Below are 24,370 nucleotides of genomic sequence, written 5' to 3' on the forward strand. Positions count from 1 at the left end.
ATTTTTGCCTCTAATACTAATACTGTTACCTGACAACTATCTGCATGACACATTCTCTTTATAATAGTTTTGTTTCTTTCTATTTGATTTGTCCTTTATGGTTCTTTATTATTATTATTTGTGCTTCTTTAGTTTGGGATAGGCTTTCTGAGACACTAACATATTCTATTAATCTTTTATCACCCCTTACATGTTGTAAAGTGCTCTGTAGAATTGCCATTACCTTATAAATCACATATTGTCATCAAACTAAAAACACACTAACTACTAATAAAGGATAACATTTTGTAAAATATTCCAATGGCCACTCAAATGTAAGATAGCTCTGCTATTGCATTGTATCCATTTAGAATTTTAAGGTAAATTTCTACATTTTTGTACTATGTAAAACTATACATGATTACAGTACATGACAGCTAACTTATTTTCATGAATAATAGTAAAAAAAGTCTTCACTAAAAATGAAAAATTGCTAATTTCAGGTATTGGAGATATCTTTTAGTACCTGATTCTGCTTCAGTTGAAACCAAAGGCAAAACTTCTATTCACTTTGGTAGGCAGAAAATTGGTCCCCCAATCCCAGATGTCTCATGTGTGGTATTGATGGCATATAACAGCCATGACTGTCAGTGAGTTATGCACACCCAATTCTCCACATGGTAGGAAGAAAGTTTACATCTTTCTTGCTAACACTGAAATGAACTGTTCCTTTAGGGAAGGGCTGCTTTTATTCTGTCATTTTCAATACAGTTAAACATGAGGTTTAGTATTGGTCACAGACCACTGATCTGTAAACTTCCTATGCACTGTCACACTGATTCGAACTAAAAGATTTTTGAGAAATTTCCATGTATGTAACTACCCAGGGGGGAATAAGTAATTCAAAATATTTTGTAGTGTGTTAAAAAGGAATGAAGAGCATGAATCTACTCTTTACACTATACCTCTTTTTGCTGTGCTTTTGAAACTGCTTAATGGTATAATTTAAAAAGAAAAATTAACTCTGTTAGTAACTTGGTGTGGATCATATGAAAATATTCCTGGCTGCTGTAATAAACTGAAATTGTGTATATAAACCTGATAGATTAGCCATGAGAATGAGTAGTCTGATTACGAACTATTAGTCTGGGATATTGCTTTAATTGAATTAGAATAATTATATATGTTCTTTGGAGAGGAATACTATAGCTTCAAAATAATGCATAAGGAAGATTTGTCTGCATCCCTGAAGGTAATCCTAACTCAGGCTGCTTACTGTCTATTAATATTAATGAAGAGAAAGGAATTGTGACAAGAAAGCAATGACATTTCTTTAAGCAAAAATTTATACAGACTGCAGTATACACATAAGGGAAAGAAAAACCAGGAAATAGCAAATATTTTGTAATAAGCTCTTTTCTCTTTCAAGGTCACTTCATTATTGTTTCAATAATTTTCCTTTCCTGTTTCCTTCATATTTTCCTTAAGGTCTTATTCGATTACAAGAGCTTATTAAGGCTCCATCACGGTACAACCTGAGATTAAAAATCCGTCAGTTACCAGCTGACACAAAGGATGCTAAACCTTTACTGAAGGAGATGAAAAGAGGCAAAGAGTTCCATGTGATCTTTGACTGCAGTCATGAAATGGCAGCAGGCATTTTAAAACAGGTAATCATTATGTCACTTCAGATGGCCTACTATACATTTCTAAGAAATAACAAGAACTCTGTTCTCACCTTCTTTTAACAAGCCAGGGTCAGTTTTACTAAGCTCTCTCTTTTGGAATATCATAGAAATAGAAGGTTAGAGTTGGTAGAGACCTCAGGAGGTCCTCTAGTCCAACCCTCTACTTGAAGCAGGACCAAACCCAACTAAATCATTCCAGCCAGTGCTTTGTCAATTTAGGCCTTAAAAACTTCTAAGTTTGCTTCTACACAGTAGCATTATTTCGGAATAATGGCCGTTATTCCGAAATAACAATAAGAGCCTCTACACAGCAATTCCATTATTTCAAATGAATTTGAAGTAACAGATGGCTTATTCCGACTTATGTAAACCTTATTCCATGTGGAATACTGCCTATTCCAAAGTAGTTGTTTTGGAATAGCAGTAGTGTGGATGCTCCATTGCTGCTATTTTGAAATAGCTCCTTTCCGGGGCCATTCCAAGTAATTACTCCTCAGTGCCTCCTGGAGCTCTAAATCGAGGTAGCATGTCCACATTAGGGAAGTCTGCCTCAGACCAATTTGGAGCCTACCCTGTAGTATAGACATGCTATTTCGAAATAAACTATTTCAGAGTATTTCTTTCAGAATAGATTATTTCAAAATACGTGTGCAGTGTAGACGTACTCTAAGGATGAAGATTCTACCACCTCCCTAGGTAACCCATTCCATGCTTCACCATCCTCTTAGTGAAATAGATTTTTCCTAATATGCAATGTAGACTTCCCTACTGCAAACCTGAAGCCATTGTTCCTTTCTCTGCCAACATATTTTATATATTGGTTCTGTGCTCAAACACAGGCACTCTGAAAGGAAAAGCAAATTGTTCAGTGTGACTTTGCACAATGAACAATTTTAATTTAGACTGCTAATTTTAATATATTTCATAATTAAATTAATGCGATTCTAGTAGTGTATTTCAACAATAGAAAACATAACCTTCTATTGATTTGTTACATTTGAGTATGGCAGAGCTGAATACTTACTATTCCCTTGTGTAAGGTGATGCAGCATAGTCAGAGTGTATTGTGGCACTGAGGGTGCAGTAGTCATCTCTGAGTAATCCATTGCTGTTCTACAGTTTTGGTGAAGGAGGATTCACAACTCCCAGAGACACTCCTGAGCTGTTCCCATGGTAGGGTTTCACCACTTAAAAGGAAAATGAGGTAATTACATCATATTAATGACCTTGAAATAAACATTGTGATTAGAAATAAACACCTGAAACCATAAGACAAACCCTACAGTATCAATTCAGATATTTCATTAGCAATTATAATGCACATTTATTTTATGACCACTACATTAATAAAAGTTAGAACTGGATAGGAATTTTCCTACAAAATATTTGGGTGTTGAAAAATTCTAATTTGTCAAAACTGAAACTGCTTGTGATAAAGGGTCAGTTGAGAAGTAATTTCCAGGTTTTGAATTTTGGCTCAAAATGACTTTTCAGAATTATATTTAGTTGACACACAAAAGGTATGTCTACACTGCAGAGTTTTTCCAGAAAAACTTCACTTACGTCCACACTGCAATTGCGTTCTTTCGACAGAAAATCCATGCACCACACAGATCTTTCTTTATCCTGTTTTCATTCAAATGCTTTTTATGATTCTCAGTAATTTGCAAGTTTGTTCTACTATTGAAAGAGACACTTTACCCTAATTTTCTTCTGTGTGCAAGTCATTCTCATATTAGCAATCTCAGTAAAATCACGTTTCATTATTCACAGACCGTAAATATTTAAGTAGAAAATATGTATTAATATTAGTTGGAAGCCAATAACTTTAACAATTAATTAAGTTGTATTATTGATGATACACATAATAGTTCCTATGTGAAAAGTAAATGGCTTTTTATCAGCAAAAACAAGTACTTGCTAGAGGGGAATGAACAAAAATCAATATGTCCTTTACATATAATGTGGTGTATCTTCTTTCTATGTCCCATCTTCTCACTAGCTTCTCAGAGGAGAGTATTTATCAAATATAAAATTCCCATTCCAAACTATTTTCACCAAATTTTAAACAATGCAAGCAAACTACTGAGAGAGTAACTCTGCTCAGAATATGCAGTGAAAATACTTTAATAGGAATTCAAGTTTTAAAATTCTGCTGCTTTTTAGAATTTTCTATTCCCTTCAATTTTTGACAATTAAAGAAAAAAATCAACTAAAGCTATTGACTTAATATACCAATGATGCTTTAAGCAGCTGACTTTAGTACTTTTGCAGAGAATAAGGTTCTGATTTGAAAATTGACTCTGTGACAATGGCATTGTGGATTTGCATGTTTATAGTCTCTCCATGACTCATTGACAGAAATGATCTTATTATCCTGTATGTGTGTGTGTGTGTGTTTAAAAAGATGCTTTTGCTAAATGCCAGCCAAGAAATATCATTTTCTGCCATGACAATCAAGGCAGGTTTCCAGGCCAGTGGTGTGCAAGAAGAGGGTAGGGGATGCCATCTCTTTATTTTCTTCATGTAGGCTCCCCTGTAGCTCCCAGAACACTCAGAAGTCACTTACTCTCCATGAGTAGCATCTTTGCATCAGCAGCAAAACAGCAGTAGCTGATGAACAGGAAAGGGAAATAACTTTTCTGGTTGCTCTCCTTCTGGGAAATGAGAACCTAAGGCACCCCACAACAGGAAATATATAGGATTTTTATTGACTTGGCATATACTTGGGCAGATAGCACCTACTTCCCTCCCAACATGCAACTACAGTGCTTGGCATGGGGAGGAAAGAGATTGGTCCTTAGCTTAAGCTTTTGTGGGGCAAAGATATTAGAACTTGCATATAAACCAGAGGTGGACACAAGTTCTTTTTTTTTCCCCCCTTAGAAGGAGAGGTTGAAAGGGAGGTCAGTTTTTTGGGCTATATAAAGGAGTGTAAAGTTTGGGGAGGTAGGTGTTTATACTGAGGCTGGGGAAAGACAGAGAAAAAATTGAGGGTAGATGTGGGAAGAGGATGGAGAGGAAAGAAAGGGAAGGACTGTGATAGTAGATAATGAGAAATCAACACAAAGGATATGTCTACACTGTAGTTCTTTTTTGGAAAAAGGTACGCAAATTGCAAACTGCATTTTGCGTACCTTTTTCCAATTCTTATTTCGAAAGAGGCTTTTCCGACATTGGGCCGGTCTCCAAATGTGGGAAAAACCTCCACTTTCAGAAGAGCCCTTATTCCTCATAAAATGAGGAATATAGGGCTTCCGAAGAACACGCCTGCTTTTTCAGAAACTGATCCAAAAAAGCAGACACGTTCCCTGGATGCAGCAGAGTTTTTCTGGCTTATCAGAGGTATCCTGGAAAAACTCTGTAGTGTAGACATAGCCTAAGAGAAACTCCTCTCATAGCTATTTTATCTCTTCAGCACTAAGAACGTAACTAAAAGATTTAGTTGAATATTGTTGAATATACATCTTAATTATACAAACGAGGCTGTTCAGCAGAATGCTTTTCGCATTGGAATTGTACTCTAACGTAGAAGATTAAGAAATTAGACTGTGGAGAGAGCTCCATCCCACTGTCTTGAAACTATATTGAAGAATATTTAGTTTTGTTCTGCCAACAAAAATATATACAAAATTGAAAATACACAATTGAGTTGAAAATATTTGCTGTTCTGCTTTTAGGAAGGTAAGAAAACCTATTTGTTAGTTTTCTGTAAGTTTTGAATAATGATACTGATATTTGATGGTAAATGCTCCATTAATGCTAAAGAAATATGGGAAAAGTGTCCAAAAGTTGGATCCTGGATCTCTCTCTTTCTCTCTCTGTCAATCAGCATTCTACTTATTTTGTTAGTGCTAGTTTTTAATTGACAAATATTGTTAATCAAAGTAGACTTGTGTTCTCATTAGGTCATTATTTATTGAGACATTATAAATACAATGAAGTAAAATATTCTTAATTCACATTCTGTGTGGCAAGTTAATGCTCCCATTAATATGTAAAACTATAAGCCTCTTTCACAATTACTGCTCTAAACATTCTAATAATAATCTTTCTATCAGGAGATCTGGTTCATAAATTCCTTTAATAGTCAGTAATCTGTTCTAACTATTAAGAAATGATTTGCTTGACCTAATTTTAGTATAATTCCTACCTTATAGTCTATTCCCAATAGTATTCTACTTCTGCTTCTAATTTGCTGTTCAGGTGCGATTAAGGAGTATATTATATGACCGCAGAAATATTAATTTTTTGTTTTATTTTTTTAGGCTTTAGCTATGGGAATGATGACAGAATACTATCATTATATCTTTACCACATTGGTAAGTAGCTTATAAAAACATGCTGATGGCACTGAATTAAAGCCTTAGTTATCTTAATTACATTACTTGACAATGCGAATGAAATCTCTCAGTAATGGTGTATGAGTACGGGATGTTTTCTCCATCAAGTTTTGTTACATTCAATGAGAAATCATGAGATATTTTAATTAATGTTCAGCACTGCACACTGGAAAATGATAGATCTGAGAAAATTATTTTGTGGCATTACAGATTTTAACTTTTGAGTAGAGCTGAGAGCATAATGATACAACAACTAATAATTATTCTGAATCTTGCCATTTTTCTCTTTACTGTTTTTTGCTATGAACAATTGTAAAATTCTCAGATATATTCTTTATTACACGTTAGTTATTAATTCCTTTAGCAAAAAAATCTTGGTCCATATATGAGTCCTAAATAATTTGTTTTGAATAATTGCAACCCACATTTTAAAATTTCTGTGTAGTTGTGATTTGATTTGACTAGTCAATGCTATGAGTGATTTGAGCTTTCTGTCTCATTTTATTTATTTATTTGCTTTATATTTTATAATGGACTTTTAAACTAAATTTTAAAATCTGGATTTTGCTGTAATTACATATTTTCATTTGCTTCTTGGAATACTAGTTTCTTTAGATGAATCAAGGACCAGCTTGAATCAGTGACAGCAAAGGATAATTTGGCATATGCCAGCAGCTGATAGATTTTGATGCTGCAGTACAGCTCTGTGTCTTGCAACAGAGTCTCAGATGCTTTGATTTATTAATTGCTTCTTACTTGACACAGTGAAAGTCCTGTCAAATAAATTTTCCAATCACAGCATTTAGAGCAGTCTTCAGTCTTATTCTCCGGTGATTGATTCTGGGGTCTAATGCGCTAGCTCATTAATACACTGAGCTGTTGTGTATATTTATTATACTTTTGTGTAAACATGAATGTGTTTGGATTGAATAATTAGTTATGAGGTTGGTGGGTTTTGTGCAGATGTTTGAAAGCATCTGAAATTTGAAGGGAAAGACATTCTATAAGAGTACAGCATTACAACAACAGTTCTCATGACTTTTAGGTATTCTGCTAAAATGTTCAATGCCTTTAGAATAAGGACACAAGTATGGAAATGTGTAAATAGATATCAAACAGACACATTCTGAATTCCTATATATCCAGTACTCAATATGTAATGAGAGAGGTGTCGGGGCATAAACAATTAAGGGTTTAACATCGGCAATTTTTTTACATTGATAACTGCAAGCCCAGAGGTGCTGAGACTATGAACTGCCAAGTCTAGAGATACTGGGGCTCAGCCTAGATAAGCCCTGGCACAAATTAAGCACTGTACATATCCTATACATTGTCTACAAAAATAATAACATAAGCACTAATTGGAATCTGGAAAGGTTCCAGATTAGGAACTGTGAGATTAGGTTCAAATTCTAATGTTAACAATATACAATTATTCATATTGTGCTTTCCCGGCTCTGTTTGCTCTTCATTAGGTAAATACATGAATTCTGATAAATATCAACCCTAACATTACCATTTCACAGATGCAGTGTTTATCAACAGGCCACATGGAGCAGGACTGCTAAATAAGGATCTGTATCACCTTCACTACTCACCTTCACAACTGCAATATTACCTTCTGAAGACCTCTGGACTCATTATTTTTAAAGTACTTGGTCCATCTGAACATTTTTTCTAACCTTACTCTTTCCTCTACAGACATGGCTGGGTTTTTTTTAATAAAAAAGTTGTAGTACTGTAGATAAATGAATAGATTAGATTAATTAAGGATATTTACATATTCTGAAGAAAATGAAAATATTGTATTCAGTGATTGATATGAAAAATGTATAAAATTCAGAATGTGCAATAAGTTATTGGGATATTATTTTTTTCTACACCATGCAACTGAAAATGTCTTAATTTAATAATGAGCTTTTCAAATGTATTCTGTTTTTGAGACAATAGAAATTGTCTATAAGCTTTTCTGTAGATCATTAAGTAAATAATGTTACTGATGATAGAGCAAGATAAAACCTAGACGAGTGAGTACCACTTAGAAGAGAGAAATTATCTGAGGAAAGTTCAGGGATTCTATATTTTATTTTATTATTTAAATTTAATATCTGAAATATAGAAAAAGTAATTATTAAAATAGCAAATAATATTCAAGTTTGATTAAGATTCATGATGTATTTATAACTAGCAACTTTGCCACTGGGCTTAATTTTTTTCCTAACGTGCTTTGTTTAAGGCTGTGGGATATGTTCTTTCCTGTGTACATATAGGGAATTCCCACTACCATCAATAGGCTTATGTGTGCATAAAATAGAGGAAATAGACCCCACCTGAACCTATATATGGAATATATAGTGCTTTGTAACATGTACTATACCATTTATCATGGGAAGTTTCAGAGCTTATATACAGATAAGTGGTTAAATGCCTCAATTAAGAAGGGACATATCTAAAGCATTTATGTGACATATATCTCTTTCAGGACCTTTTTGCTCTGGATGTAGAACCCTACCGGTACAGTGGGGTTAATATGACTGGATTCAGAATCTTAAACACGGAGAATAGCCAGGTGGCTTCCATCATTGAAAAGTGGTCCATGGAACGATTGCAAGCACCTCCTAAACCTGATTCAGGTTTGCTGGATGGATTTATGACGGTATGAATACCAATTTATAGATTAGTTTGTGCCTGCCTGTCTAATTACAAAATCCTTAGACTTGTAATTTGAAGTCCAGTCACTCAGTTGTTCTAAAATCTCATTTTAATTATTGCCTACAGATGAGTCAATAGTTGCATTCACAATTGATAGACTAAAAATGTGACTTAAGACTGGACAACCACACAAATTTTACCTCAAAGAGATACCATAACAACCTGATATTTTAAAAGTGATGGTATTTTTACTTTCTTTGGTATCTTTTGACCTATGCTCTTTGCTTAATTGCATTTAAAAAGGAAGCATATTGTGGACTGTGTTAAATCCAGTTCCGTTTGGTCATGGCACAGAAAAATATTTGCCCGGTGTTAAAATGGATTTCTTTAAATGCATAATAATTATGTAATTTAACACAAAAACTTCTTATTTATTATAAAAGAGTAGACTTTGTTTTCTCAAGTCAGTTAACATTTCACTAAATAACAAGTTTTTCAGACTATTTTAGAAGTCTCTAGATCCATAATTTTATCCAATGGCTTCTAATAATCCAAAAATCCAATAGTAATATTGCTAGCCAATGTTATCCCTTTTTCATACGTAGAGCTCTTCTTCCAATGAACTCTGTGTGTCTTATATGCCTTATTTATTTTTTCACTCTATCGAAGTGTGGTAATTATTATTATTATACTTATCTTAGAGATGGGAAAAGGGAGGCTGAAATTAACACATATGTTTTCAAATGTATAGTCAGCACCTGATGCATTTTGGAAATTTACAGACTCATATTTATACAGCCCCGCACTGAGCAGGAGGGAGAGGAGCCTGTTTATTGGGTAGAGTACGCCCCTCACCCACAGCCCTACTGGGTATGCTCGAAGTGCAGCCTCATTATAAAAGGCTGCCGGGCTGCTCAGTTGGGGCAGACCGCCGGGGAGGAAGGAGCTCCGGTCACAGCTGCAGGCCTGCAGCCGGACCTGCCACCAGATTTAGAGCCGGGGGGACTGCCGCTATGGCTGCTACCATCCCTGGGCCGAGCACGGCCCCAACGCCGACTCCGGGGGACGGCCCGCCCCACTGCAGTGGACAACCCTTGCGCTGCTGCCCCAGAGACGGGACCGGCTGATGTTGCTGCCACCAGCCCAGCATCGACAGGTGGGACCGCCGCCGGCCGTGAGGCTGGGGAAGGAAGCAACCCAGGGCAAGGGGCTCGGCGCATTTTGGGGAGGACACCCCGCTGAGCCAGTGGTGGGAACTGCCCACCACTACTAGAGCCCTGGGTTGGGGTCCGGTGGAGAGGGAGTGCCCGGACCCCCCTACCCCAGCCCCTCAGACTGCAGACTAGGCCTCCAGGCCTGTTGTGACTGCGGACTAGGCCTCCAGGCCTGTTGTAACTGCTAAGCTAGGCCTCTGGGCCTGTTGTGACTGCGGGCTAGGCCCCCGGGCCTGTTGTGACTGCGGGCTAGGCCCCCGGGTCTGTTGTAACTGCTTTAATCTCGGGGAGAAGGGAACGGGGTGGGGAGGACCCCGTCACAAGCACCCACAGAATATATAGCATGGGGGTATGTTAAGAAGGAAGTTTGATTCCTTGATCTAAATGGCCTTGTGCCATTTGTATGTTCATGGTAAAGTACAATGTAATCATTTGTGGTTTAATAGTAGGTATTCATTGATCTGTTTAAATTGCTTGTAGGATAACATAATCTATTTTGTGAAAAAGAAATATTACGGATGATATCTCAGCCTCCATTGAAGGCCTTGGGAGTTTTGTCATTAATTTCAGTGGGACCTATGTGATTATGCCTTATGTATATGCTTGTCTAGAGCCATACATACTAATGGTATTTTAATTTTAACAATTGTGGTATTTAGAGAGACTTTTATAATATGCACTATTTAATGGATCTGTTAAAGTTAATTTCATCATAAAGGTTTTTATACTAAGCAGTTTATTTAAACTCCATGCACTGTAATTACTCTTTCAGAAGTTTTGCTAGATTTCTATGTAAATTACAGAACTAATTCCTGCCTTATTGTTGTCTTAGACCTGGATAACTCCATTAGTATAAACTGACTTGTACCTGACTTACATTGATGTGACTGAGGTCACCTCAGGCGTTACTATCATAAGGTGCCCAACAAAGTATCAAGCTTTTATGAGAGCTGTCTCTTCACTAATACCATCAACACACATTGGCGATGAATGACTTCTGTCTAGGTTCAGCAGTGATCTAGAAGAACTGCATCATGCCTCTGAAGAAGCCATCATTTGTCTAGACAGTTATTCACGTGCTAAATAAACAAACTAATCCTATAGCAAGTATTTAAAATACTGTGGCTTTTCCCTAACAATGGTATTGGGCAATTGCCATATGCAGGTCTACAGGCAGCACATGGTGTCAACCACCGCCATGGCACCATCTCCTTTGCCAGAGATATTTCAGAAAACACTCCCCAAGTCTGAATTTCTACATGTGAAGCAGGTCAAAGGCAGGAGCATGTTTTGTTCTTTTTCAGGACACTGAGCAGTAACTCCATCAAAAACTTAATATGCCCACAGGCTGTGTTACCTCTTCTGTGTCCCTTCCTCCAAGGGCACCATTTCAGGAGGGAAGGGGCAAAAGCCATGCAAACTGGGACACTTCTTACTTTTCTTTCCATTCCTTTGACTATCTGGGGATGAGGGGAAAGTACGCCATTTCTGTACATGCCTCTCACTCCTGGCTGGTGAAGGGAGGGTAATTCACAAATCTGTGCACCTTCTTCTGTCTCTCTGATAGCCAGAGGAATGGGGAAAAAAGCAAGCAGCATTCCAGTATGCACAGCCACTGTCTTGCCTGCCCTCAGGAAATGGCACCCTTCCCTCCCTCTCCAACCTTCTGCATAGAGTAACCCCATCCACTGGAGAGTCCAGGAATGGACAGTAGTAGAGGAGGTCCTTGGATTATAGTTGCAGTGTGCTTCCAGGGAAAGCCTTGTTAACCATGGAACCAGTGTTCCAGTAGTCAGCCTGAAAGTGGAGCTACACAGGCTAGAAACCAAAAGTGAAATCTTTGTCCATTGAAGTTAGTTCACCCCAGATCTACTTCTCTTTCCTGTATAGCAGTGGGCCATAAGTAGAAGATATATTACATAAAAATACAGAGAGAGTCTCAGAGGTTTTGTTGATCTGTTTCCTGAACCTCAAGTTTTACTAAGAAAAAGGATGACCTAGCTAATTATAATTGTACTTAATCTTTAAAAACACCTAATTTTAAATGGTAGATAACCAAAAAGATTTTTCCTGTTAAACAAAACCCCCAACCCTATTGTTTTTCACTCCTACTATTGTTGATTTTTATTTATTGTATTACAATTGTTTTCATGTTTTAATTTGTTGGGAAAAAGTTGAAAACCCCCGCAATTATCACATTGGCTAGAGAAGAGGAGTCCTTACTTTACGCTTGCAGTATAATATTAGACTAATGTAACAAAAATAGAGCTTTTATAATATCTGTGCTAACAGAGCTTCGTCGCTTCTGATTTTGTGAGACACTACAATAATATTTAATATGAAACATAAAATCCTGGGTTATTTGTTAAATATTGGGATCTGGTTATTTGATAGATAGATAGATAGATAGATAGATAGATAGATAGATAGATAGATAGATAGATAGATAGTGCTAAACGAGTCACATAAGACTAGGTACAGGTTGGACCTGGCTGGTCTGGCACCCATGGGACTGACTGGTCATACATGAGGGATTTTGCTGTACCAGGGGAGGTTATATCTGGCCCCACTGCTACTGGCTCCCCTCAGCCCTGGACCAGCCACCAGCCTCCTGGCCGGCTCCCTCCCCCATCTCTGTCTTGCCCAGTAGCCCCACAGTGGTGCACTGGGCTCCTGGCTTTGCCATGCAGCCCTGCTAGGTTGTACCTAGCCATCCAGCTGCAGGGAGTCCTTGTTAACAGAGGTTCAACCTCTAATATTTAGAACCTTTTTTATGCAAGTGAAGGTTTTTAATATGTATTAAGAATTTTAAAGATACCGAATATTAAATCACATTCAATGGATAATGTAAACAATTAAACATTTTTAAAGTATATGAACCTGGTCCCTCTTAAGCAGAGTCATGTCAACACAGCTGGGATAGCTATAGAGACAGGAAAATGATCATCCTACCATCTACTTTCACTTTGATTAGTGTTACTGAACCATATTTATTAATTGGAAACAATTTCAAAAAAGTTTTAATTCTATTTCATTTCATAAATAATTTGAAACTATTGCAACTTCTAAGTATTATCATGTATAATACTGTATGTTAAAGTATATTGTTTGTCCCCTTCTATTTGTAAATAAATGAAACTTAAGTGGCTTTAGAAATAGGCATAAAGAAGAATTTAAGATTTTAAATCTCTTCTCACTAGTTCTACTTTATGTCCCCTTTGAGAGAAGCGAAACAAATAATGGGCTTCTGGTTACTAGACAAAGAATTATTGCTGGCCATAGCACCATTTCCATTTGTCAGTACATGGGACTACAGTGCTTACACATCTCATGTTCTTTCTTTGTTATGTTGTTGTAAAGAAATACGAAGCTCAGCAAAGCCTATAGTATCTGGGACAAAGACCTATTATTGCTACTAGTAATATAGTCATTTGTCACTATATAAAGCCACAGACCTTCCACATTACATCCTTGCTTTATCTTCAAGCTATAGAAGGAAATAGAGGGAAAGGAATTGGATTCATTTATGAGCTCTCATGGCTTAGCTAACCCTTTAATTGGCCCTAGAAGCGATCACCAGAGCCAACCATTCAGCCACGCAGTAATAAATTGTTCTGCTTCTTGTGGAGGTAGATGAAAGGGAATAATTTCAAACCTTTTTTGACAGATGGCTTTTTGATTGGCTTTCATCCTTAAGAATTCTAATTTTAAGTCTGTTGAAGTTATTCTCTGTTTGCCAGCAATGGGTGAGGTGGTTGCCCTGGATTTAACAATCTTAAATATAAATTAACCTTTCAATGTAAATGGTCATGGGTAGGGACTTGAGAAAGGGACTATCAATGACCCCATGTATAATTTCCTTCAAATCATTCAGGTGGGGGGGGGGGGGAGATTTGCCTCTTTCCATAGAATGTGACCATTTTCTTTCCCAATATCTTCATATGATTGTGGGTCAGGGTCTTTTCCATGAAGGCATGACCATGAGTGAATTATCTTAAACACCTCATGCTGGGATAATACAATGTTGAGGCATGTCCTCGAGGCGGTGAATTGAAGAAATCCTCCATGGTATTATCTCGAGGGGTAGTGTCAAAAAATATGAAATAAGGTGTCATGGACTGACAATACCTAGGAAAAGGTTAAACCCTGGTTTCAATCTGGGACAGACACAGCTTGCTAAGCACTTTTAGCCACATCTATCTAGGAGAAGGAAACTCAGATTTCAAACCTCGAGTGTGAATGTCCCAGTTTCTGTGTCTGTGTATAATGGTTAGTAAGAGAAGAAAGAGTGGGGTTGCAACTCACAAGTCGGCCTCACTTAAATCCATTCATGTGTGAAAGTACTTCTCTTAAGGCTAAAGATCTACCTCTTGTTGATTAAAGTCCTATGTCACTGGGAAATTATGTCAGATGCAGGTGGAGTATATCACTGGAAGCATCTAGCTACAATCCTTAACACAGGCAGCCTGGGTATGATGACTGTCTGTCTGCTGAACTGAAAAAACAGCAGCTCCTGTATCCTGCCCGAGTGACAAAGCTGCCTTATTTAGGGACAGCCCTGCTTTCTTTGAAAGATGAGGGGAGAGAACAGTCCCTAAAGACAGCTTGTTGCAGTTGATTCCTGTTGGAAAATCAATGACTAAGCAAAAACTACACGTCACGTTCTTTAATGTGTGTACACTTCTTGAATGCAGGGCATTGGTAGAGAACTTGCACATTCTAACATTGTCGCTACAGCTTTGAGTAAAATGTACATCTTTGGTACCAGTCAGTTCACAAACCCTGGAGCAGGCTATTCGTATTATTATGTGGGTTATATTGAGAGGCACCCAAAACAAGCAAGAGTTGATTTTATCATCAGGACATCATCAGTTCCCCAGCTTAAATCCCAGACATACACCCTCAGTCCTCACCATGCAGAGATTAGACTGAGGCATGGATAATGCCTTTCTCTTGTTAGTGCATATCCACCCATATTGCCTATTGCAAATGATGAAAAGGCTTTTCATGAGAGCCTGAATTCAGTAATCTCTTCAGTATCTTTGAATTCCAAGTTATATATACTTGGCAATTTTAGTGCTAGAATTGGTCAGGACCACACCATATGACAAAAGGTACTTGAACATCCTGGTATTGGAAGTGAGAACTCAAGTGACACCCTCCTTCAAATTTGTGTGTTCAGCATGAACTTGCAAGCACATTCTTCTAAAAGGCAAACAAATACTGAGCAACTTGAATCTACACTCTAATTATTGGCATGTGATTTTGTTTTATAATGAAATAGAGATCTCTGTGATGTTAAGTTGACTCATGTAATGTGAGAGACTAGCTCCTGGTCTGACCATTACATGGTATACAGTGACATCTCCTTTGAGCCTTTGTCTGCCATAATGTCATCATCAAGTAGTTAGAGATGGATTAAATTTGAAATGCCTGAAATACAAGCATTGTTTCAACTCAGTCTTGATGCCTCTTTAGTCATTGACACTGAAGTTCCAGAGCAGTCTTCCGCTATTGAGAAGGACTGGATTAACATCAAGGAAACAACCCATAAAACTGTTGTTGAAGTACTAGGTTTTTGAACACACAAACGATTAGTTTGATGATAAGTACAAAGTTGCTTGGACTGTTCTTGAAAAGATGCACGTAACACTCCTGGACGAGGTCAATGATGAAGAAAATGACTCCAGGAAATCAGAATATATCATGCTAGCTAAGCAGAGGGCACAAGTCAAATTATGGCAAATGAAAGAGGACTGATAGTAATGTGTGGTTACTAAACATTTTTTAATGCATTTGGTAAAAGAAAAATAATGTTTTACTATAAGGTCTAGACTTGCTTTCCCTTTTGAAAGAAGGTATGCAAATTTGCATATCTTCTTCCAATCACTTTTTTTGAAAGAGATTCTTTAGAAAAAGAAAGTAGTCTAGATGCAGTTCTTTTGAGAGAAAACCTGTTTTTGAAACCTCATTTTTTTGGTAATAGCTATCACTCCCTGCCTATCACTCCATGTATTTCCCATTTCCAGAAAAATATATATAAACAACTAAATAATACTACTGTTACTTTCATGAAATTTGACAAAGTAAAATTGATTTACAAATATCCATAAGTAGCACCTTCCTAAAAAAACACACATCAAAAATATGATGAGAGATACAATGAAATGGATGATCCAGGACAAGAACTGTACAGCATGAATAAAGTGGTATGATTTTATAATTCTTCTGCTGCACACCTATTAATCTTCCATGATGTAATATGCCTCAAGTCAAAGCTTAGTATGCATAATTAAGATGACCTAACAAGCACTACTGCTTTATTAACATAAAGTTTTCCTTGCTAATTGCTTTGCCTATTATCTGATTTAGTTATCTGCTTTTACCCTGTGTGGAAAAGAATTTGGTTTTTTTTCTATTCTAAGTATTAATTCCATCCTTTAACATTCACTTTAGTATCTAGATATGCAGGCACAATGAAGCATTATGATGCTTGAAGAATGCTATATCTAAGGTCAATACTCAAGTCTTCTCTGAAAAAATTAGACTTGAATTCAATATGTTTTATAGACCATCTAGAAAAATGGATCATGATAATGTCAATTTGAGCTTGGTGAATATAAAAATATCTACAATGTTTTCTATCTCTAAATTTCCTTGTTTATCTTTTCTATTTTTATCTTTCTCCTTCCTTTTTCTTAACCACCTATGTGAATCTAATCCCATTTTTCAGCTCAAATTCTTTCCATAGTGAAACATAATAATATTTCTTGGTGTGAAAACTAATCGTAATACAAATTCACAGTGCTGCTAAATTCTCAATGCAAAATTTTGGAGATTTTTACATGCCGTGTTGTGTTTAGGCTGTGTGTATATGAGATTTTTGTCTGACCCACAAGCATCCAATATACATCCTTTTTCACATCAGGTAATTGGATTTGTGTATAGCTGCTAAAATAATTGTAGTGGCATTACTGAAATTAGTAGAGTTTTGTTGCTTACCAGGAAACCAGATACAGAATCATGTTGGTTTGGGGGGTGCATACTTAAGCTCTCAAGTACTCCCCTGCATTTCTGCACCAACAGCATAATGGACATCTGCCTTTGCTGTATGTTCATTATTTCCCTTCACCATGACAACATCCTCCCTCCCCCCAAAAAAAATTGATTCATGAATATCAAGGGCTGTAGAAACTGAGAGGGTAGACCATTGCAGGCTCCTTTTCCTCTGGGTATTCCTCAATCCAAATTTGCATGGAAATCAATGCTAGTTGATACGTCCTGCAACTTCACTAGATTAAGCTTCTGAATAAAGAATAAGTTTAGGGTGTGTCTTTATGAGCAGAAAACTGATTTTCATTAGTCTAACATAGTTGAAAATACCTAATAAGATACTGTGTAGCCATGTTGTAGCTAGTGCAGGAGCCTAGGCATCAAGCGCAATAACCTGCTTCTTTGTAGCATATTTCATTTGTATAAACTAACTCAGTTGAGTGTGAAGATCTATCAGATTGGAATCCCAGTGTACAGACTCTTGGATACCCCATGGACTCTTAGACTACTTTATCCAAGGAGCTCTGTGGAGATAAGATGCTATAGGAGGTACCGCCCATAGATTTTCAGGGAAACAGCACCCTGTGGCCCACTGATTGGTCCATGCTCACTATTTAACCCTGTAGAGTGGTGTCAGAAGTTGTATGGGTAGCCATATACATTTCTGGATTGCTTTCTGGTCTCCAGTCTCTGCTCCCTTGCTTATTAATCCTGGCTCTAGTGATTGTTCCAATCCTTGCCACTGACTACTGCCTGTGGCTATCCAACTCAGTTTCATTGATAGGCAAGACTTCTCATGTCCCAGCCCCTTAAACTGATATGAAACAATTGGTAAACATACCCTTTCTGTCCATCAAGACAAGACCTTATTGAGACTGGGAAAACCAGGGCCCAGGAAGCTCTGGAAAAAGAACACTTTCTGTTCTGTGGCCCATGAGAATTGGTAGGTTTGAGCTACTGTAGTTATCACATGGGTACACTGGGGTCTGTGGGTAAAGGGACTGGAAATCTTGGTTTCTTCTCTTGGCTTGGGCAAGAAAACAAAGACATGCTTCCAGGAGAAGAGTAAATAAGAAACTTGTCTTGATGAAACCTGTGTCATTTCCTTTCCATTGTTTAGATAGAGGAGCATTGGGTCTTGAAACTTTGCAAGTGATTCAGACAATGGCAGCGGTATCACAAAATGTTAAAGGCATGAAAAGCAGGAGATTCTCCAAGCTTGGGTTGATGAGCTGTATATATCTTTCCCCGTGCCTTTATTGTAGTACTCAATTCTTTTGCCATTTCTACACCTTACACATATTGCTCCTATTGCCTAGCACTGTGGGGTCCTTGTTCCTGACTAGGGATCCCACGCACTATATTCAGTCACTTCTGTAATAATGATAGCGTGCACCTTTCTGGATTTATGACCCGTCAGTATGTTTCCCCACATTAGTGCAACAGTAATGCAATGTGTATTGCTACATTATTACTGCAATAATTGGTGGAGGAACTTTTCTGGCTTAAAGCATGGTTGCTGCTGTTGCTGTATCAAGTAGGTAGAGATTCTTTTCTTACCTGAAGCTGCAGAGTAGTCTCTCCTTAGGCTAGGAAGATTCTGTACTAACTCCAGTGTTTGGACCACTTGTCCTGATAGTGTGACCAATCTAGGGGACATTTGAACACAATACAACCTAATTCCAATTGACAGGATTTCTGTGTGGATTTCTCTTTTGGTTGGTGAATGTGCATATATAGACGTACCTGACTTTGCCTGGGTACTGCAGAGAGGGAGGTAGCAATGTGGGGGTACAGGAATCAGGGCAGGACCTTGGGAGGGCAGTGCAGGAGGTTGGGGGTGGGGAGTGCAAGAGTGAGGGTTGGGGGATGAGGAAGAACTCAATACAGGAGGGCCCATCCAGCATAGGCCTTTTCTCTTCCCCAGTCCTCGTCCCCCCCCCACACACCCTCAGGTCCTTTTTTCTCCCCCCAGTTCCTGGCCAATCAAGGGCTTCCTCCCCACCCCCTCCAGTGCTGTGGCCATAGGCTGGGAATGGGAAAAAGGGTTTGGGGGCAGAAGGACTATTTACCTGGTATGTTGGCAGGCAAGATGGTGGAGCCTCAGCCCTGCTGGCCACTCTCTTGGTGGTATGCCTGCCATAGAATAGCTCTCTCTTGCAGGGTCCCTGCCCCCAAGTGGCCCCTCTCAGTATTGAATCCCTCTGAACAGCCCAACCTCTGTCTTTCCATGTTATGGAAAACAGTCCCCTTCCTGGTACTTACTATTGTCCTGGTGCGACCAACCCCTAACCTTGCTTTAAGTTAGCAGAAGAGAAGTCTCCATACAAAATTTGGTGGCCTAGCTCTTACCATTTAAGAGGAGTTCTTGAACAAATGGATTTTGGGACACAGACACACAAAACTCTTATCTATCTATCTATCTATCTATCTATCTATCTATCTATCTATCTATCTATCTATCTATCTATCTATCTATCTATCTATCTATTGTGTGTGTGTATATATATATATATATATATATATATATATATATATATATATATATATATATGTATAAATGCGTGTGTGTGTGTGTGTTTAAAATGTTGTGATTGTATTCAATTCGTTAATACACACAGTTACACAACTCTCTTATTATTTGTATCAGGGAAACATCAGTCTTGTATAACACTTTGTAAGTGCAGCTGGCAGAGAGAGAACACATTATTCAGACATCTGTTCTTTGGGTGGGAAGGAGACAAAACTAGGGATAAAAAACATAGACTGTCTCTCTTCTCAATGAGATTTTGATCTTCATAATATAATGTTGTGAAATCTTTTCTTTTGGTGGCAGCAGCTAAAATTGGAGAAAAGAATATTTTTTTCTGCCCTTTTTTTTTTGTTTTTGAACATTCAGAACTTCCTCTTTGTCTCTCAGATTAATTTAATGGTAGCAGCTTTTCCATACAGGTCACATGGCATGTAATTTCCATTCTCACTGGAATGCCCAGAGTAGATGCAACTTACAGGAACATTTTTTTATATTGTCACCCCATCTTCAGCATGGCATTAATTTTTTATCAACATTTATTTGAGAGGTGAAGAATTGCCAATTCCTATTACTTTATCTTGAATCTTAGAAGAGTTGGTGGTTTTTGTAACAGTCCAATTCCTAAACATCATGATGGTAAGGAATGTCAGCTTTATTATTTTAAAGTAAATTTCTAGCTCTGATGGGTGCAGAGAAAAAAAAAACTGAACACACAGCCGCTGCATGTGCCGGAGGAAGGAAATACTTCCCCCTTAGTTTTTAAAACAGTAATTTCAAATATAGGCTCATTTTTTTGGAGGACTTGAGTCATGATTTTTCAAACATTTCATGTTTTCCATCCTTAGGGTGTTTGTTGTTAATTATAAGGCTGATAGTTTGTTTTAAGGTTAGCTGATTTTCTGTCTGCCTTCTCCATTGCTTCATTCATTCCCTTTTCATGGAGTTCATAATAGAATTCATTGCTTCAAATTAGCTCTCCAAGGAAGTCACTTTGGTGAGGTTTTCTTTCAGCATATTTCTAAAGGTTGATTCACTTTCTTCTTACTTTCTTTTAATATCTTCAGTGTGTGCTCTCACTGATGTACAGTAACTCCTCACTTAACACTGTAGTCATGTTACTGAAAAATGCTACTTTAGGCAAAACAGATATTAAGCGAATCTGCTTTCCCTATAAAAATTAATGTAAATGAGGTAGTTTCAGTTCCAGGGAAATTTTTTTCAGCAGACAAAAGACAATATATACATATACTCTATATGTTTAAAAATTTTTTTAAAAAATAATACTGTATACAGCCATGATGATTCTGTCACTTGATTGAGGTGCTGTAGTCAGAGGGTGGAATATTTCTCAGGGAATGTCTTGCTACTAAATGATGAACTATCACTAGGCTGAGCACTCAAGGGTTAAACAAAATACATTTGCTGCAATCCTGTGGTTTTTAAGCAAACTAAATCAGTGCTATAATGAGATCTGAGTGGGGTTAATTGCATCTGCAGACACTTGACTTTTTATTGAGCTCTGACCTTTATATACATTCTTGAATATATGTCTATATATATTTGATTTAACTGATACCTATGAAACTATAGTTCCTTAACTTTAAAGCCATAAAGAAATAATTTATATCCTAGAAACGATTGGGTGATAACTTTTGCTTATAAGACATCCAATGGGAGACAATAAATTTTGTCATGAGCTTAAAATTAAATATATATTTATATATCTTTTTGATCTGCTTTGATGAAAACCCCATTGAAATTAATGTTAAAAAAAAAAAGGCCACTGACTTCAATGAACTTTGGAACAGTCCCCAAACTGATTGCTCCCTCTGTGCTTCGAGGAGAATATTTGATGTTGTAGGCAACCTTATTGTTATCTGTTTGGCTGACGGAAAGTATTTAGTATCAGAGGAGTAGCCATGTTAATCTGGATCTGCAAAAGCGACAAGTAGTCCTGTAGCACCTTATAGACTAACATGTATTGGAGCATAAGCTTTCGTGGGCAAAGATCCACGTCGTCAGAAAGTATTTAGTAAATTATACATTTGGACATATTCATTTCAAAGGGAGAATGAAACATTTTTTTTGTTTCACTCGAGGCTGACTAGATATCTTCCTTCAGCACAGGTAAATTCACAGATTGGGAGACTATGGAAGGAATCATTTTATCAGGGTGACATCCTGTTAAGAGGGATGATGCCAGTCCACCTGTGCCTGGTCAGGCATTCTGGGAATTAAGAAGAAGGAATCTGAAGCCTAGAGCTGGTGAGTCAGAGCTGCCAGACAGTGCAGAAGGAGTCAGTCAGGGAAAGGGCAGGTGAGAGCTGCATGGGGATGAGAATTCAGGTAAGTGCTATCAGTGTCCAAACACAGACACAGAGTAGAGGCCAAAGGAGCATCAGAGAGCTGCCTGAGGAGAACGTACAGAGAGCACAAAGCTCTGAAAGCCTTCCTCAGGAAAAAATGTGGATTTTTCAGGAAGTTAGCAGGGAGGTATGATAAAAGATGCTGGAGCAATACCAGAGAGGTGAGTGTGCTGGAGTTGAAGAGAGTATGATCTTAGTGTGAAATTCCAGTGTTATATTTTGATTGGCTTTTAAGGTGTGGTTTATTATGGGATATATGCATGGGGTTTTGTTTTGTATAAATTAATCCCAAGGGCTATTTATACTCCAAGTGTAGAACTATTTCTGGCAACTGCTGAAGGAGAGCCTGAAACAGGCAGGCTGGCCAGGAAGCAGCATGATGCTGGAGGGCACCCCATGCCAGGCTGCCTTATGACATTCATATTATAATCCTTTTTTAGAAATAATTACTCAGCTGTTCTGAGCATGAAATTTATAATTTAATACACTACATGCAAGAATCACATATCTCATTCTTATTGATTTGAAGGCAAGATGTGTGTCACAACTTCACAACCCTGCCCACTAAACCACAATAATATTGCAATATCTTTTGTATAATAATCAGTTTTAGAGACATTCTTCGTTTTATATATATATATGAAACCCCTGTAAGGATTTCAAAATATAATAGGGTAAAATTGATATTATATAGCTGTTTTCATTCTTGAAGTTCTCCCAGGAGAGCTTTATAAAATAATGAATAAAAATATTAGTGTAACAATGTGTAGGCAAACAGCAGAAATTATGAAGTCTGAAAAAGCTAACATGCAGCCTTGAACACTAAAAGCTATTTTCTGGGATCAGTGAACATTAGCAGAAATACACTCCAATTCCCTACTTTTCAAATAATGCTCCGGGATCTTTAACTTTCAGCTGACAACCACTTGAGACAGACTAAAGGGAACTTTTTAATAGGCTGACGTAAAAATTTGGCACTTGCCAACAGTCCCTCAACTCTAAAATTTCATCTTGGAGTTGATATTGTATGTGAGTCCAAGATATGGTGTGGAACTGAAACCCGCAGGCTATTATCTACTGGTCTAAAGGTGAGTTTTTCCAATTGAAGTATTGCAAAGTACATGATAAATTCTGTCTGGTAATCCAGTATGACCCGAATTACTTTTCCTCTTCAAATATCAAGTCCCATTATATCATAGCGTAACGATGCAAATAATGCAATAATGATAATAATATTCATGCAAATAATGAGTTTTTGCAAATAATGAGGGTGCTAGCTTGCCCTGAATTAATAGGGAGAATCCAATACTCATATAAATCACAGGTGCAGTTCTTGTCCATTGGATTTGTTGATAAAAATGCTGTTCTATTGGCCGCTGTGAAAGATTGAGCTGATAGCCAAATAGCAAAATGAGATAATTTTTATATATAAGTGCGAATTGATGTCTGTAATAATTCAGAATATTTTCACAGGAATCACATGGCCCCTTAATGGCAGTAACTTTCATTCTCAAAAAAAGTTACTGTTGATCAAGAGATTACACTTAGCAATATTCTTTCATCATGGTTGAAGGATCTAAATCTTTAGGAATTCATTAATACAAAATGTAATGAAAATTAGACCAAATTGTGTATATAGGAATATGTTAAGTACAAAAAAGAGGCTTGTAGTCAGTCAATAGTGAGAGCAGTAATTTACCCATTTTACTATGTAGTAGAGTGACATTGACTTTGGTAAGATCAATTACAATGACAAACTTCCCACAAACTTCCCACAGATTTCCACTTGTGATTATTTAAATATGGGGTATTCTTATTTTTGCTGAGGGATCATCTAACTCAAGAATGGTAAGGCATGGAATTGAAAAATTGGTTTGTTTATTCCTATGGAATTAAAATAATGTTCAAATACTGTTCATTGTTTCATGTTCTCCTTATACTACATTAGACAAATGGGTAAAAATATTTTGCCTTTGATTCATCAGGAGTTGTTATCCAAGGTGGACTTTCTTGGTGAAGTTGTAGAGCAGGGGTGGAGAACCTTTTTTGTATCAGGGGCCGCTGACCCACAGAAAAATCAGACAGGGGCTGCACACAAATGAGCAAGGCTTACCAAGCAGCCAAGCACTACTCGCCAGCTGCACAGTTTCACGTGGTTCTGCATTCTGCACATGTGCAGATCACTCTGCGCCGGCTCTTCCGGGTTGTAATCTATTCGCCATGGACCCTAGTTCGAACTACCTGTTAAACCTCATTCCAGGAGGAATAACAGGTAGTTTGAACTAGGGCTTTAATTCGAACTACTGGATCCCTGCCGTGTGTAGACGCGGGCTGTTAGTCCGGACTTGTAAATTTCAAAAAATGGCGACTGGCCGGGAAGATGCAAATCAAGCGTGGGATATTTAAATCCCGGACTTGATTTGCAACCTCAAATGCCTACATTAGCCTCCCTAGTTCGAACTAGGAGGCTAGTGTAGACATACCCTAAGAGAGTAGTTATTAATGGTTCACAATCCTGCTGGAAAGGTATCATTCATCAATG

General features: G+C 37.5%; 1 protein-coding gene across 1 annotated transcript in view; it reads left to right on the forward strand.

The window, feature by feature from the left end:
- Positions 1 to 24,370, forward strand: part of GRIK2 (glutamate ionotropic receptor kainate type subunit 2) — a 621,233-nt gene that overhangs the window by 242,559 nt on the left and 354,304 nt on the right. The window contains exons 5-7 of the mRNA XM_075923935.1: positions 1,468 to 1,649; positions 5,936 to 5,989; positions 8,493 to 8,666. Coding sequence (XP_075780050.1) covers positions 1,468 to 1,649; positions 5,936 to 5,989; positions 8,493 to 8,666 — 410 coding nt within the window. The remainder of the gene's footprint in view (positions 1 to 1,467; positions 1,650 to 5,935; positions 5,990 to 8,492; positions 8,667 to 24,370) is intronic.

This window comes from Pelodiscus sinensis, chromosome 3 (assembly GCF_049634645.1).
Source record: "Pelodiscus sinensis isolate JC-2024 chromosome 3, ASM4963464v1, whole genome shotgun sequence".
Classification (NCBI taxonomy): domain Eukaryota; kingdom Metazoa; phylum Chordata; order Testudines; family Trionychidae; genus Pelodiscus; species Pelodiscus sinensis.